Here is a 17,926-nt window from a genome sequence, read left to right as displayed (position 1 = left end):
CTGTGGTGTTGGGGCTTGTGGCGATCGTAAGATCTTCAAGCTTTGGAAGGTTTGCACGTAATGTGCCGACTTGCTCGAAGGACCAGCAGTGCACGTTGTGTGCTGCCAAAGGTTGATTGAAAAACCTTATTTGGTTTAAGGATTGTCTTTATTTACAATTTATAATGCACGTAGAGTGCTGCCGATGTTGCTTATGCGTTGCACGTGGTGTGCTGCCTATGTTCAAAAAACGTGTGTGTCAAAAATTACAAGTGTGGGGCCTTAAATGTTACCTTGAAAATCAGCCTCTAGCCAATCAGAAAATTTCTCCTTCCTGATTGGTGCGCTGCTACTTCTCTACCTTCGCATCCAAGACGGTGGTCTACATGTCACAGGTACTTGGCGGAAAAACCCTGACCCAACGGTGGTGTCAGGCCGCGCGGTACCTCGTCCCATTAGCAAACGCTGCTAATGGCTTTTAGGGCCCTATTGCCTTAAGGGCACTAGTCAAATGGCTTTATGAGGTGGCAATTCATATTGTGAATCTAAACATTCCGCCCGCCTTGAATGCATCGGCATTCAATGATAAATACAAATGAGGTGCATTTATAGCTGGGATACAACTTACAAACGATTACAGAAAACATCAGTGCGCGAATATACCGAATCTATAACTTAGGGTATAAATATAAAGGTTCTTATTCTATTTGAGGGTTTCCACCGATAATAATAATAACAAACTAAATATGTTTCTCTATAAAAGAAAGGTTTGTATTTTATTTTACCATTCACCTTATATTATTTACATATGTACAATCTTACCTATAAAAGAAACGACAATTTACGTTCGTTATTAGTAGTTCTATTCTTATATTTTGCTTTGACTTCACTCTTACTTTGCATTACTTTCCCGCATTTACACTCTCCTACATAACCTCTACTTCTCTCCTTATCTCTATCGATATTGATCGATATCAGTACCCTATAGCTATGTTCGCGCAGAGCGCGGCAAATTCGAGTGAAGGGAAATACATTTTCCTTATATCTCCCCCTCCAAGGGTGAAAATTCTCATTTTTTCCTTTTCTTTTTTTTCCAACTCCTATTCATCCGTCTCTTCTTCAGTTTCTGAAGTTGGAATTAATTTGCTTATATGGAAAAGACTTGTGTCAGAGTTTCTTCTTCCAGTTTCTAGCGTATAAATGGAATCCGATATTTTGTTAATTATTTCAAACGGGCCGATTCTTAGTTTGTCTAATTTTTTTCTATTTAATTTGTTTCCGTTTTCCACATAAACTTTATCTCCTATATTAAATATGTGTTCTTTTCGGTTTTTATCGAATATATTCTTGTTATAATTATGGGACTTAATGGTATTTTCTAGTGCTATTTTCCTATCTTTATGCCAGTTATCCTTATCATTCATTTCTTTTAATTCATTTGGTAGAATACTTACATCCGTACCGTCTAGTAGGTATTTTGGTGCAAAACCGGTGATTGAGTGCTCGGTAGAGTTATATTTTTCTACACATTCTTGCGCTATTGTTGTCCATGCCTTTTTGTTTTCTTTTTCATTAATCCTACATCGTATCTTATTTACTATTGTCTGGTTGAGTCTTTCATTCATACCATTTGAAAAAGGTGCATTTACTGCTGTGAATATAATTTTTATGTTCTTCTCTTCCAGAAATTCTTTGAATTGTTTCGAATTGATGCCTGGGTATTGGTCTGTGAGAATTACTTCTATATGGTCTGTCTCCAACACCTTCTTCGTTAGTTTTATGAAATCACTTCCATTTTGTGTCTTGGAGGTTATAATGAAAGCGTACCTTGTGAAATGATCCACCAAAAGGTGTAAATATCTTTTTGTGGATCTAGATCCTCCAAAGCCGCCGATGGTGTCTATCGATACTATTTCGAATGGTTTTGATGCTGGACCCAAGTGTGACATCAGGCCAAACTTCCTTTGACCTCTTGACTTATTTTGTACACATACTTTACACTCTTTACATGTTTTTATTATGTTCTTTGTTAAATTTTTTGCTGTGTATCGCGGGCTAATTTTTTTTATCATTTGTCTGATGCCTATATGGCACCAATTTTTGTGTACTTGACTTATTATCTTTTTACTGTACTCTTCTGATAGTACAATTTTCTCTCTGTTTTTCGTTTTCTTGTAGTAGATTTTATTTTTTTGTTTTAAACTTTTTCCCCTTTTATTTCTTCGTTTTTTCCTTGATCCGATATTATATCTTCTAATTTTATTGAGTTTACTATTCGTAGTACTTCTTCTTTGTTCTCTCCCGGCTGTAGAACTGGGTTTCGACTTAAACCATCTGCCTCTATATTCTCTTTACCTGGTATATACTTTATTTCAAATTCATACTGTGATAAATAATATGCAAGGTCGCCCAGTTCTTCATCTGTCCTAGCTTTGATGTTTAGATTTTCTAGAGGCTTATGATCCGAGTACACCGTAAACTTTTTGCCAATTAGCCAATGTTGCCAGTACTTTACAGCCTCTTTTATGGCTAAGCATTCCAGGTATATTGCTTTTTTCCTTTTTTGGGTTTCGTTTAATTTTTTCGAAAAATATGCTACAGGTTTCTCTTTTCCATCTAACTGTGTTTGTTTCAGTATTGCTCCTATTCCTTCGATTGATGCGTCTGTATATAGTTTTATTTCCAGCTCCGGATCAAATATTTCTAAAATTGGTTGTGAACACAACATTTGTTTTATTTTCTGGAATGCGTCCTCACATTCATTAGACCATATAAATCTCTCATCCCTTCGTAGTAATTTATGTAACGGTTCTAATACTATTGCACTTTTCGGTATACAGTATTGTCTCTATAGAAGCGACGCTCTCGGGGCTCAACGCTCGGCTATATCGTGGACGAGAAACGATTCTTGATACTTTGTTGACGCCTACTGGAGGCGGCGAGTATAGAAAAGAACAGCGAGCATATGACAAAGAGGGACTGAGCGGCCGAGCATCGCCGAATTTGCTATCGCTTCCTTCGCTTCGGGTCGGCTGTAACGAAACACAGGCGATGTTTATGCGAGCCTATACGAAATCGGTGTTCTAATTCTGACTTCTACCTCTCTTGGTAGAGGTCGCAGAATGAAATACTGATTCTGTATAGGCTCGCGTAAACATCGCCTGTGTTTCGATACAGCCGACGTGGAGTCACTTGAGCGATGCATGCCTTTGATTTCTTATTGCGTTAGTAAATAGGACCTAAATTGTATATCGTATTTGGTGTCATTTTAATCAGAAAAGTGTCACGAATATGTTGATGAAGTTTGAAAAAAGGAAGAACAAAAATAAAGATGAATTTCGTTGTTGATTTAATATTGTATATGTACTAGTTAAATCGTGTCATAACTTCAGTACATATATGTATGTATCGATCGTTTACTGCAATAGTGATATAACCCGAAAAGATATACAGTATTTTCTCTATATAAGCTCGGAACTCGTCCACGATATAGGCAAATATCATATCCCCTCTACTTATCCCCACTGCGTACCGTTAGAACTAAGCACTCGCTGTATCGGCGAGTATGCCTTCCTATGGGCGGTTCCCCAAGATAGCGGCGCGCTTGACGGTCGGTCGTCGAACATTGTCATACGATACGGGCTCAAATTACTAAGGCAACACTAGTGCAATAATACAAATTTTTTACTTTTCCTTTTCTTGTTTTGAAACTTTTAACATGTCTGTGACAGTTTTCTGATTTAACTAAGATCAAGTACAACATAATTTTTATTATTGTTTTTCATAAATTATAATATACATTTGACCTTTCTTTAAAGTGTATCCTCATCTGAAAAAAGGAATTATAATTTAATTGACCTATCATTTATTTGCCGAAATCGTGAGACAACTCAGAGTAAAATAAGTTGGTTAAACAGTTCAAATTCGCAAGTTGTATCTTTTTGAGTCATATCACTATTGCAGTAAACGAGCGATACATACATATATGTACTGAAGTTATGACACGATTTAACTAGTACATATACAATATTAAATCAACAACGAAATTTATCTTTATTTTTGTTCTTCCTTTTTTCGAACTTCATCAACATATTCGTGACAGTTTTCTGATTAAAATGACACCAAATACGATATACAATTTAGGTCCTATTTACTAACGCAATAAGAAATCAAAGGCATGCATCGTTCAAGTGACTCCACGTCGGCTGTATCGAAACACAGGCGATGTTTACGCGAGCCTATACAGAATCAGTATTTCATTCTGCGACCTCTACCAAGAGAGGTAGAAGTCAGAATTAGAACACCGATTTCGTATAGGCTCGCATAAACATCGCCTGTGTTTCGTTACAGCCGACCCGAAGCGAAGGAAGCGATAGCAAATTCGGCGATGCTCGGCCGCTCAGTCCCTCTTTGTCATATGCTCGCTGTTCTTTTTTATACTCGCCGCCTCCAGTAGGCGTCAACAAAGTATCAAGAATCGTTTCTCGTCCACGATACAGCCGAGCGTTGAGCCCCGAGAGCGTCGCTTCTATAGAGACAATACTGTAGTTCTTGTTTGTGTATTTTGTGTCTTTTTTTAATTATTATAATTATATTCAGTGTAGTTTTAGTTAATTTCAATTAAATATAGTTTCTTTTTGTTTCCATTTCGTTTATTTTAATTACATTCGCTTAAATTTTAGTTACTTTTAATTAGACTTAGTTTATTTACAATTTTTTATTAATTATTACTGCCTTGATACTTAGTTTAATTTAGTTAGTTTAGTGATTCATTTAAGAGAATTTAAAATAAAAGGATGGCAACTAAAAGGAGAGTCAGTTTGACTGTGCAACAACGGCTGGACGCGTTAAAAGATTTGGAAACGTTACCCCTTACAAGTGTTGCTGCAAAATTTAACGTGCATCCTACGACAATTCGTCGTATAAAAAACAATTCTGCAATAATTGGTCGATTTGCAGAAGAGAACAAGCGACGCGCTAAACGGCAAAGGTTTAGGAAGCCAATGTACGAAGAATTGGAGCAACATTTACTTGCGTGGTTCACTGAAAGAAGAACACTCGGCGATATCCTTTCAGACACGATTCTTCTGCAAAAAGCCATAGAACTGAAGAACACTTTGGCAATATCTTCCAATTTTAAAGTGAGTAGAGGCTGGCTCTCAAAATTTAAAGAACGCCATAATATAAGGCTTGTCCATGTTTGTGGTGAAAAAGCCAGCGCTGATGAGGACGGTGCAAATGTATTTGTACAAGACTTTAATAAGTTTATTGTAGAAGAAAATATAAATTTAGACTGCATTTATAATATGGATGAAAGTGGTTTATTGTGGAAAGCTTTGCCAACAAAAACACTTGCAGGTGGAAATGAAGCATCTGTAAGTGGATATAAATTACGGAAGGAAAGAGTGACAATTGCGTTATGCTCAAATGCCACGGGGACGCATAAAATTATGCCCCTCGTAATATACAAATTTAAAAAGCCAAGGGCTTTAAAAAATATTATGAATAAACTTCCCGTGACATTCAAGATGCAACGCAATGCATGGATGGACCAAAGTTTGTTTGCAGATTGGTATGAAAATCACTTCAAACCAAGTGTGAGGGACTACCACATAAAAAATGGTATTAATGGACCAGTAATTTTATTACTTGATAATTGCGCTGGTCATAAAGTGATGGCTGATACTGACCGAAATTTTAGAATTAAATATTTACCAGCCAATACTACATGTTTAATTCAACCAATGGACCAAGGAGTAATTGAAAAGACGAAACGTAGTTTTCGTCGTAGATTGATGCAGAGAGTGATTGATTGCACGAGAGGCATTAATGAATTTTATAAAATATATTCCATAAGAGATTGCATTGAGATGATTGCAGAGTCGTGGAAAGAAATAACAACCGACAATATAAGAAATGCGTGGAATAAAATTATTAAAAGAACCACTTTCGAAGAAGAGGAAAGAGCATTAGGAATAATGCAAGAATTAATTTCTTTAATATCCGAAGATAATGTCAGTAAAGAAGAAGCCGAGGAATTATTGCAAATGTGTAGCGAAGAGGAGAAGAAAAATCCTGCAGAACACGGGGACAAGGATGAAGACGGAGACCAAGACGAGGACGAAGATAGGGTTGAAAACGAGGACGAAGATAGGGTTGAAGACGGGGACGTTGAAGGAGCAGAAAATCAGATTTTCAATAGACATGAAAGAGAGGAATTAAAATACATTTTTGAGCGACTGCAACAATACAAACCTCGATTACGACGGTCAACACAAATGCACATTGATCTCCTTAAATTTTCAATTTTGGGTAAGATAAAGTATAATTTAGTATTAATTATACATATACATATATATATGCTATACATAATACTTAAAGTGTAATCGAAAATTATGTAATTATAATTTCTTTTTTCAGATGAGGATACACTTTAACGAAAGGACAAATGTATATTATAATTTATGAAAAACAATAATAAAAATTGTGTTGTACTTGATCTTAGTTAAATCAGGAAACTGTCACAGACATGTTAAAAGTTTCAAAACAAGAAAAGGAAAAATAAAAAATTTGTATTATTTCACTAGTGTTGCTTTAGTAATTTGAACCCGTATCGTTTGACAATCTTTGACGACCGACCGTCAAGCGCGCCGCTATCTTGGGGAACCGCCCATAGGAAGGCACACTCGCCGGTACAGCGAATGCTGGGTTCTAACGGTACGCAGTGGGGATAAGTAGAGGGGATACGATATTTGTCTATATCGTGGACGAGTTCTGAGCTTATATAGAGAAAATACTGTATATCGTCTATGTAATTTACCGAGAATCTTGTTAAACTATGTTTTCTTAGAATGTTATTTAGTATTCTCTGAAATATTGCCGGTGATGTCTTCAGTCCGAATGGTAGGCAAGTCCATTGATAGTGCCCATCTTGGGTCACAAATCCTGTTTTCTCTCTATCTTCGATTCGTAAAGGTATCGACCAAAAAGCCGAATTTATATCTAAGGTCGTGAAGTATTTACAATTTCTTGTTTTAACGATTAGATCATCTATCAGTGGAAAAGGTTGGGCTTGGGGCACTACAATTTTGTTTAATTCTCTGAAGTCAATACATAATCTGGATTTTTTATTTTCATCTTTTTTGAATGCTAGAGTTACTGGGGCTGCAAAGGGGCTGTAAGATTCCTCAATTAGGTTGTTCTCTAGCAATTTTGCCACTTGTTTTTCTATTTCTTCTTTATCTTGTATTGTACATCTATATGGCCTCTTGCTGCAATATTTATCCACCAGTAAATCTATTCGGGCTTCGTAGTCTGTTACTGTGCCAATATCGAACTTATCTTTGGCGAATGCTGTTCTATATTCTTCTATTAATCTTTCTATCTTATCTTTATTTTCATCATTTAGATGATCTATCTTAATTTTAAATTCATCTTCTTGTATATGTTCGTTAAAATTTATCGAATATCTATTTGTTTCTTTTTGTGAAATTTCCAGATTCTCATTTTGGATCAGTTTGAAGGCTTTTATCATGTCCAGTCCTATTATGAAGTCTTCGAAGTCTTCACTTTCAACTATGAATACATCCACTTCTTTCTCAATGTTAAAGGTTTTTATTCTTATAGTTATTAGTCCCTTGGTACTTTTCACACCATTAGCCGTTTTTAAAAGTGCTTTATTCACATTTTTCCCCCCTCCGGTTTCCTTAACTAGTTTCGAATTTATCAAGGAGACCTGTGAACCTGAATCGTATGTTCCTTTTATTTTTAACTTATTTACTAATAGGACGTTAATTTTGACTAATGGTGTGATTACTCGTTTTTCCCCCCAGTGTTTAATGCTACTTCTATGACTGAGTTGTTGCTGATCATTCTGGGCTTATTACTTTTTCCTTTATCATTTTCCTTTATTTTAAACCAGCAAGATTCCTCTGGATGGTATCTGATACCTTTGTTCAGACTTTCACAATTCCTGCATGGCTTCTTTTCTGCCGATTTTGTATTATACTCATATTTTCCCTCTTTCTTTTTTAAGAAATTGTTTTTATTTGCCAAACTTTCATACTTTCTGACCTCATTAAATAAACCAGTCGAATCTTTACATTCTTCTCTGTCTATCTTATTTCTAATGAATTCGGGCAAACCCGCTGCTATAAGAGTTATTAGTGTTTTTGGGCCTATGTCTTTATCCATGTCTAATAATAGTCTCTCCTTTTTCATCGCATACTCAATTAGTGAGCCTTCTTTATATTTAAACCATATAGCATATATTGCTGTATTCCATCCTTTGTCCGCGAAGGTCTGTAAAAATCTGTCCTTCCATTCAGACCATCCAGCTTCCACTGTCAGCTTTGTTAATGTTGCACAGTGCCAATCTGAACATGATTTATCTAAAAATAGTCTTAGTATCTCAATTTTTACATCATCTTTTACGATTTCGAACCTTATACACTCCTTTTCGAATGTTTCCAACCATTGTTTAGCATTTGAATGTTTACTTGTAAATTTCTCTATCATAAATTTTTCTGCTATATGTTTTAAATTCTTGTCTTCTCTCTTCTGTGATACTTCTAGTAATTTTTCTAGTATTTGCTCTAATTTATCATTATGTGCTTTTTCTTCTTTTTCTATTATTTCCTCCAGATATTCATTCATGAATAGTAGATTACCATCTTCATCCATATAAGTATTTTTTAATTTTTCTGATAATGAGATCCATATTTTTCTTCCCTGATGTCTTTTTTTAAAACTAGTTTTTACCCTTTTATAGGTTTCCGTCTTTGTTAATTCTTCATGCTTATCCATATATCTATTTTCTTCTGATAAGATGTACCGTTTACCTTCCTCTGTTGTAATTGAGGTTATGGCTATAACATTTGACTTTGGGTCCCTTGTCGATGCCACAAGTTCGAATTCATACTGTAATTTTGTTGACATTTTTAACAGCAATTGTCGTTTTATAAAGGTTCTTATTCTATTTGAGGGTTTCCACCGATAATAATAATAACAAACTAAATATGTTTCTCTATAAAAGAAAGGTTTGTATTTTATTTTACCATTCACCTTATATTATTTACATATGTACAATCTTACCTATAAAAGAAACGACAATTTACGTTCGTTATTAGTAGTTCTATTCTTATATTTTGCTTTGACTTCACTCTTACTTTGCATTACTTTCCCGCATTTACACTCTCCTACATAACCTCTACTTCTCTCCTTATCTCTATCGATATTGATCGATATCAGTACCCTATAGCTATGTTCGCGCAGAGCGCGGCAAATTCGAGTGAAGGGAAATACATTTTCCTTATATAAATACGAACGGTTAGAGGTAATTTAGCGGACAAATATACAAATATACATCGATTCTATAATACAGGCTTAAATGTCAAGTTAATTAAATTCTATTTACAAAGTTGTTCTAACAAGAATAAAGTACATGTTTGATAGATACTTAAAATAATTCTGATAATATTAATTAACGCCTATACTATTGTGAGCAAATATACATGAAATGCTAGAACTAAGTATGGATACTTGTAATTGGTAGAAAGCAAAGTTTTACAATCGGTCGTTTGATAATTCCATCTGAAGTTTTGACAGAAGCCACCCTTACGACTCCGTCGGTTCCCTTATGCAGTTCTGTAATTCTTCCCAATTTCCATCTAAGAGGGGGCAGGTTATCATCACGGATGAGTACCATCATACCCTCTGAGATGGCATTTGGAGAGTCCGTTTTCCACTTACATCTTTGTTGTAATTCAGTGAGATAATCGCGTTGCCAGCGCTTAAAAAAATGTTGTGTTATTTGTTGGATTAACTGGTATCTATTCAATCTATTCTGGTTTAAATGTAAGAGATCTGGTTGTGGAAGAGCATTTAAAGGCTCGCCTATCAAAAAGTGTCCTGGCGTGAGCGGGGTGAGATCATTCGGATCATTTGACAATGGATGAAGTGGTCGCGAATTTAGACATGCTTCTATTTGCGCGAGAATTGTATATAATTCCTCGTATGTCAATTGTTGAGTTCCTATTACGATCTTCAAATGGGTTTTAACTGATTTGATCGCGCGTTCCCAGAGGCCACCGAAATGCGGTGAGTAAGGCGGAATGAGATGCCACTGTATTTGCTCCTGGGGCAGGGCTGTACGGACTCTATCATTATGGGGTTGGCTATTCAGTAATATGCCCAGTTCATTGAGCTCATTTCGAGCTCCGATAAAATTCGTCCCATTGTCAGAGTAAATGCATTGGCTTCTTCCTCTTCGCGAAATAAATCTGTATAGACAATTTAGGAAAGCATCGGTGGTGAGGTCTATCGCCAATTCAATATGGATCGCCTTCGTCGCGAAGCAAACAAACAAACAAATGTAAGTTTTGTGAGAGATACGACCACGACCCCTTTCCTTAATTACTACCGGACCTGCATAATCGATGCCGCAAGTAGCGAACGCGCGAGCTGGCGTTACCCGAGCGGCAGGTAGGTTGCCCATAATATACCTGGTACCAATGGGTTTTACCTTGAAGCATGGTACGCAATCGTGAATGACCTTCTTCACTAGTCGTTTCCCGGAAATTGGCCAAAATCGAGAACGTAATGACGCTAGTGTATGCTGACACCCGGCATGCAAAAGTCTTTGATGCTCATAAACTACAATAAGTGTGGACAATGGGTGTTTATACGGCAAAATCATTGGATGTTTCTGATAGTAAGGCACAGGTGCATTGATTAATCTCCCTCCAACTCTAAGGACTCCAAAGTTGTCCAAAAATGGGTTTAATGAGATTAGGCGATTCGTTGAACTTAGTTTCTTGTTAGAGATTAAAATTTTAATTTCATCAACGAATTCCCGTAGCTGCGCTAATCTCACAAGTGAGTATTCTGATTCTACAAGCTCCTTAGTGGATAAAAATAGATTGTTATATGGAAGATCATCTCCATTTTTGCCAGATTGCGGTTTCCTAATAACAAGTTTAAGTCGATTGATGAACCGTAGACAATATGCGACGATTCGACGTAATCGGCAATAGCTGGAGTATTTCAGAAAGATATCATCAAGGTCCGAATGAGATTTATTTAATATGTTGTAGCATGTAACTGAAGGTTGCCTTTCCTCAGGTGGATGCTGCACAAAAATGTCTGAAGCAAGCCATTGATCGACCTCTTCAGTTAACCATTTTGGGCCAAACCACCAAAGATGATTTGTGCTCAGATCGCTAGGGCTAGAACCACGTGAAAGTACATCGGCGGGATTTTGCTCTGAATTTACATGGTTCCAGTTTTTGGTCGAAGTTAGTTGTTGAATTTCCGATGTCCTATTTGCAACAAAGGTTTTCCACCTTGATGATGGACCCTTAATCCAGGCAAGGGTTATAGTGGAGTCGGACCAATATTGTTCACAGTTAAAATCCAACTCGAGCGCGCGTTTGACCTTATCTGCTAGCCGTGATAGCAAAAGTGCCGCGCAAAGTTCTAAACGCGGTAAAGAAATAGTTTTTAAGGGTGCTACCCGAGATTTCGCGCATAGTAGCCGCACAAACCATGTATTATTCTCCATTAGCGTACGAATGTAGATGCATGCCCCATATGCCCTTTCGGATGCGTCCGCGAAGCCATGCAGTTCAACGCGTTTAGCGTTACTACACAATACTCTACGTTGTACCTTACATGAAATAACTTGATGTAATTCCGAATGAAAGGTGGACCATTGGGTATGCAAACCTTGTGGTAAGGTTTCATCCCACCCTAATTGCAGCTGCCATAATTGCTGCATGATGAGTTTTGCTCTCACAATGACAGGCCCTATCAAACCCAGAGGATCGAAGATTTGTGCGATCCGGGATAAAATGGCGCGCTTAGTCACGGGAGTCTGCGAATGTGATTTGAAAGTGTACCAAAGCTCGTCCGTAGTTGTGGACCATAACAAACCTAATGTCTTCTGGTCATGGTCGCTCGTATCAAATCTTATTTCTTGTCGTGTTTCGTCAGTCAGTCCTGTTAACACGTCACGGTGGTTGCAAGCCCATTTTCTTAATGGAAAACCTGCCTGCCCTAAAAGATCTGTCAGTTCGCGATGTAATTGTTGAGCGTCCGTCACTGTCTCGCAGCCAGTTAATAAATCGTCCACGTAGAAGTCGTTAATGATCGTATGAGCAGTGATTGGAAATGTGTCAAGATGTTCTTGACCTACCCGAGTCAATGTTCGCGTGGCTAAAAATGGGGCAGATGCCGTACCATAAGTGATGGTATTTAATTCAAATGTGCTGATAGAATCTTCCCGACTAAAGCGCCAAAGGATACGCTGAAACCTTCGATCCTCCCTTTTCACCAGTACCTGCCGATACATCTTTTCAATATCGGCCGACAGAATAATGTTATGTTTTCGAAATCTCAGTAAGATCGAGAATAGATCGCTTTGGACGGTTGGACCCACAAGCTGCGTCTCATTTAGAGATATTCCGGATGAAGTTTTGGCGGAACCATCGAAAACTACACGTAATTTAGTGGTAGTGCTTGTTTCCTTAAAAACGGCATGGTGTGGTAAGAAGTAACCGGAATCTAATGTATTAGTGGAATCAATGAAACGCGACATGTGTCCTAATTGTTCGTATTCTAACATGAATTGATTATATTGAGAACGAAGAGTAGGATTCCTTGCAAATTTTCGTTCCATGGCCAGCAGGCGTTTTTCTGCTTGTTCCCTTGAGGTTCCTAATTTTCCAATTTTGTCATTGAATGGAATGCTAACTATATATTTTCCATCTGCATCACGAGTTGTATTCCTTTGAAAATGTGTCTCACTATCGTCTATCGCTATTTGATTGTTTTGAATCGATACGTTATCCTCAATCTCCCAGAATTTAGTGATAGCATTGTCTAATCTATCCAGCTTAATCGTATGAAATGTGCGAATATCAATTGTTGGGTTGTCTCGAGGCCAACGTAAATGCCCACCTAGTACCCAACCGAGTCTTGTTTTTTGCCACACTAATCCAGCGTTTGCCTTGTGTTGCCCAACGCACAATAGCTGCCAGAAAAGTGCGGCACCAATTAACAAATCTATTTCCTTGGATTCATTAAATCGTGGATCGGCTATTGGAATTCCCGTTGGAATGGAAATAGCGCGCCTATCTAATGGAACACTCGGCATGTTGTCAGTGATTTTCTGTATGACTAGACATTCTAAATTTGATTTAAAGCTACCGGTTCTGGAGTGCATCACTATTTGTGTCTTTGATTTTACGGGATTCGTAATCATTCCCAAACCACTCGTCATTGCATTTATTCTAGTTTGCGAAAGTTTTAACTTATTACAAAGATTTTCAGAAATAAAATGAGCTTGTGATCCAACGCCCAAGAGAGCATAACATTCATGTTTGTTACCGTGCATATCTTCTACATGGACTAGAGCGGTTGATAGAACTGTGTAATCGACGGCAGTTCCCTGAGAATTCGCTAAGCAAGACTGAATTGTTGGCTCTACAATCGAATTTTGTGACGACGATTCTTTGCTTGGCGAGGGTGTACTGGATGAATATACAAAGTTTGAAGTCGACGTTGAATAATCGCGATGCAAAAGGGTGTTATGCTTGCCACCACATTTTTTGCAGACTCCGCGAGTACGTGTCCTTGCACTGTGCCCTGTTTGTAGGCAGTTAAAACAACACTGCAAACGTTTCATTGTTTCGTGCATTTTCGCTTGAGGCATGGATCTGAATTCCTTACATTGGAATAATGTATGTTCTCCCTTGCATACTACGCACTGAATTAGCGTACTTGCAACATGGGAGGAAACATGGAATTGATTTCTTGGTTTGATTTTGTTTAATTCTGAACCACTGGAGGAGGGCAAGCTAGCTACCGGTTTGGTTCGTTCCAGCAATCGCGATCGCTCTTCTAATATATCGATAAATTCGCGAAGTGTAGGTGTATTTTGTGACCTTACGGCCCTTTTTCCCCATTCGACACGCGACGCGGGGTCCAACTTTTTTGTTAATATGAGAACTACAAGGAGATCCCACGTTTTCACTGGAAGCCCGAGCGCCTCCAGTGCAAGGATGTGATTGTTCACTGTATCTATAAATTCACGAATTACGATACCCGACGGTTTTCTAATCGGAGGAAGATCAATGAGAGCGTCGGCGTGATGAATGGTCAATGCCTGAGAATCCTCATAACGATTCTTTAAACTATGCCATGCAAACTTGTAATTTGCCTCAGAAACACCCAGTGAGCTTATCATGCGTGCTGCCGGGCCCTTTAACGCGGAGGTTAAATAATGGAATTTCTGTATGTCTGTTAAACCTTCCTTATTGTGAATCAACGATTCGAAGGTATCACGAAACCGTAACCAATTATCAAAATCCCCACTGAAAGTTGGTAATGTGATCGTAGGCAATCGTGGTGTAACCGTTTCAGATATGACGGGTGAGGGTGTATGTAACGTATTCGGTCGTGCGGGACCGCGAAGATTTTGAATAAGTCGCTCGAGTGACGCCATCGTATTAAAGTATGTAGACTCGAATACTTCCCGTTCGTTTAAATGCAATTCTTCTAAATTTGTGCCGATAACAATTGTTTCTATTCGTGTTTGTACATCGTCAAATTTTTCATGCAATTTTTCGTTTACTGATAGTCGTCTCTCTAGCGCAAGAACGTCTGTCTCGTTAGCTGCAGTTTGAACGAAGTTTTTCAATATGGTTAATTTCGCTTTGACCGTCCGGCGTTCGACGATGAGAGGTTTTAGGTGACTCTCCATCGTGTAAATTACGCAATTTGAGAGACTTACAGAAACGCTGTTGATGATCAGTGGGTGATGATGCCTCTGGATGCTGCGTGGACCAGTTGTCTCTCGTCGGTTGATAAGGTATCTCAAGTGTAGGCACTCTCGTCCGTGGATGCTGGATGAATTGTCTCAAGATGTTCACCAACGGTCAGCAGTCAGAAGTAGTACAGGATGCTCACAAGATGATGCAGCAATTGTAGTCCAATGTGACCACGTAATGATCGTGATTCTGGCTGCTCAACGGGAATCTGTCCTCAGGAAATGCCAAGCACCTTGCTTGGTTTGGTTGATCCGAATGCTGTGACTGGTCCAAGATAAATCTTAGATGCCTGATGATCCGGATGACGATCCCTAGGTCGCTGGTTCCAATCCGGCTCGTAGGACCAATGTTGGGGCTTGTGGCGATCGTAAGATCTTCAAGCTTTGGAAGGTTTGCACGTAATGTGCCGACTTGCTCGAAGGACCAGCAGTGCACGTTGTGTGCTGCCAAAGGTTGATTGAAAAACCTTATTTGGTTTAAGGATTGTCTTTATTTACAATTTATAATGCACGTAGAGTGCTGCCGATGTTGCTTATGCGTTGCACGTGGTGTGCTGCCTATGTTCAAAAAACGTGTGTGTCAAAAATTACAAGTGTGGGGCCTTAAATGTTACCTTGAAAATCAGCCTCTAGCCAATCAGAAAATTTCTCCTTCCTGATTGGTGCGCTGCTACTTCTCTACCTTCGCATCCAAGACGGTGGTCTACATGTCACAGGTACTTGGCGGAAAAACCCTGACCCAACGGTGGTGTCAGGCCGCGCGGTACCTCGTCCCATTAGCAAACGCTGCTAATGGCTTTTAGGGCCCTATTGCCTTAAGGGCACTAGTCAAATGGCTTTATGAGGTGGCAATTCATATTGTGAATCTAAACATGTGGAGTTCGCGGAACAGTTAAATGATAGCTGATACCTTTTTGAACGCAGTAATCTTTCATCTCATTAGACAGATACTCTTTACCGTTATCACAATACAGATTAACTAATTTTAAATTAAAGTGTGCTTCACTTTTTGCTACGTAATCTTTAAACATTGCTGTTTAAATATCGCGTTAATTCGAAGCATATAAGAATAGTAGAATATTATTCGTCACCCGGTATTGTTTTCTGCGTATGTAACCGACTCGAGACTGTTCGACTCTCGTGTCCGCAACGCGAAAACAAGACAGGTTATAAAAACTGTCACATACGGATTTCTTCGAAACATCACGCGATCGACGAAACTACGCGTGATTTCGAGCTAACGTTTCGGCGCGTGTATAAAGAGAAGGTACGACAATAATAAGTTGGACAAAGACGAATTCAAATTCGTCTACAGCGCCGCTAGTCGGAGATTCTCCCCTCCGAATTTGACTAACCGTGCTGGATCGTCACTCTTGAACTTGGAATCGGCAGTGAGCACATGGGCATACGATCCCGCTCCCCCTGAATTCCAAGACGGCCGAATAGTTTCGAGTCACTCGAACTATCGACGAAATTACAACGTGGGTTGGAAGTGCAGTACGAGAAAACGGATTGGCAATCCATCCGGTAACGTCTTAACTTCCACACACGTTATTTAATTTCAATTAAAATTAGAGTCGGAAGCGCGAGGAAGGTCTCGACGAAAACGGATAGGGAAACCATCCGGTACCGTCAATACTTCCATAATCGCTTACCTATTAATAAGATCAGATCGGAACACGACCTGATTAATTGATTAATTGACTGTAAAATCTCGCAGGTTATAATCCGAGATTTCGATTTCAGCAGTGGGTACGATTCACCTCAGCCTGAATACAGACTCGTATCCCTGTAATCAGAGATCGTATCCGAGGTATTCAGCAGTGGCTACGACCCACCTTGGTCTGAAAAATCAAAAAGTAAAAGAAAACACGTATCGCTGCAATCAGAGGTCGTGTTTAAGGTATCGAGGTTGATTCTCGTACCTCTCTTGAATATTAAACGGTTCGGAACCCACAATCCAGGGGTGTATAAAATACCCTGGGTGGATTTACCACCTTCTAGTCGAAGTGTGGGACAACTTTAACTCCCAGCTTACGACGAATCGCAGAATACCTCCAAAGATCGCCAGTCTAGTACGGTCACTGTGCGTAGGACGTTAATTCATTAAGCTACGTGGTGTCAGGCACAATCGTAAGTCGACCCAAGGGCGCCGTTGGCACACCTGCATCACACCGTGCCCGTACGCACGCAATAAGGTGGTAAAAAGGGCCGAGGAGCGGGTACGGTTGCAGCCTTACAACCTCCACCCGTTACCCTCTCCTACGACAGTCAAAAACTGCAGTCGAGGAAGAAACGAGGTTGAATCTCGTCTTCCCAAAACTGCAATAAGAAGTTTCCCGGTTTAAAGGGAACGCACAACATATACAGTCCACTAGCTTAGCCGCGTAACGCGGCGGCTGAGTTTCCCGCTCCTGAGCGCGACGAGCCTAATCAGGAGCGCGTGTACATTAAAACGAGACGGATAGCGTGACTCACGTTGCCGTATATTTACACCTAGTTCCGTCTCTTTTGTTTCAGAACAGCGTGACACGAGCAGCCGCCAGACGACGGCCAGACGGATCACGCTTAATCCGAAAAGGCTGTAATAATTTAAAGGGCCGAAAAATAAAAGACGTCGTCGAACTTTCGACGACGTGAAAATATATATAACGTGTGACAATTACTTTTTCATCCTCCTATTCCCTCGTGATCCGGACCCCCGTTAGACGAGGTTCTCAAATCAGTGTTTGAGCCCTCCACATTCTAACAATTGCAAAGAATTCTGATCTATTTGTCAATAGATATATCACGCAATAGTGTGTAAATTCATCAATAAATGTTACAAAATAATTTTTGTTATTTATCGTAGAAGGAGCAATCGGACCACAGATATCAGAATGTACTATTACTAATGGCCTTGTTATATAATCTTTTTCTTTAGCTGTGTTAAATGGTAAACGTGTTTGTTTGCCTTTAATACAAGCTTCACACAAATTTTCATTAATGTAAATTGCATTTACCAACTCTACATCTGTTAGAATGTGGAGGGCTCAAACACTGATTTGAGAACCTCGTCTAACGGGGGTCCGGATCACGAGGGAATAGGAGGATGGAAAAGTAATTGTCACACGTTATATA

At 39.0% G+C, this 17,926-nt stretch overlaps 2 protein-coding genes across 2 annotated transcripts; one reads left to right on the top strand and one right to left on the bottom strand.

Moving 5' to 3' along the window:
- Nucleotides 1-4,718: 4,718 nt before the first annotated feature.
- On the top strand, nt 4,719-6,365 carry LOC122402057 (jerky protein homolog-like). The gene is made up of 2 exons (XM_043404567.1): nt 4,719-6,306; nt 6,361-6,365. The coding sequence occupies exons 1-2, from the start codon at nt 4,776-4,778 to the stop codon at nt 6,363-6,365; spliced, it is 1,536 nt and encodes a 511-aa protein (XP_043260502.1). The 5' UTR covers nt 4,719-4,775.
- Nucleotides 6,366-7,032: 667 nt separating this feature from the next.
- LOC122402055 lies at nt 7,033-14,740 on the bottom strand. Its single transcript, XM_043404566.1, has 4 exons — nt 9,730-14,740; nt 7,866-8,354; nt 7,139-7,722; nt 7,033-7,059 (listed from the first exon to the last, which is right to left on the bottom strand). Exons 1-4 carry the CDS (start codon nt 14,738-14,740, stop codon nt 7,033-7,035), a joined length of 6,111 nt encoding a protein of 2,036 aa, XP_043260501.1.
- Nucleotides 14,741-17,926: the final 3,186 nt, after the last annotated feature.

This window comes from Colletes gigas, unplaced genomic scaffold (genome assembly GCF_013123115.1).
Source record: "Colletes gigas isolate AHSC1104 unplaced genomic scaffold, ASM1312311v1 Colletes_gigas_Sc00032, whole genome shotgun sequence".
Classification (NCBI taxonomy): Eukaryota; Metazoa; Arthropoda; class Insecta; order Hymenoptera; family Colletidae; genus Colletes; species Colletes gigas.
Note: the sequence above shows the minus strand (reverse complement) of the source record. Positions and strands in the feature narration are given on the sequence as shown.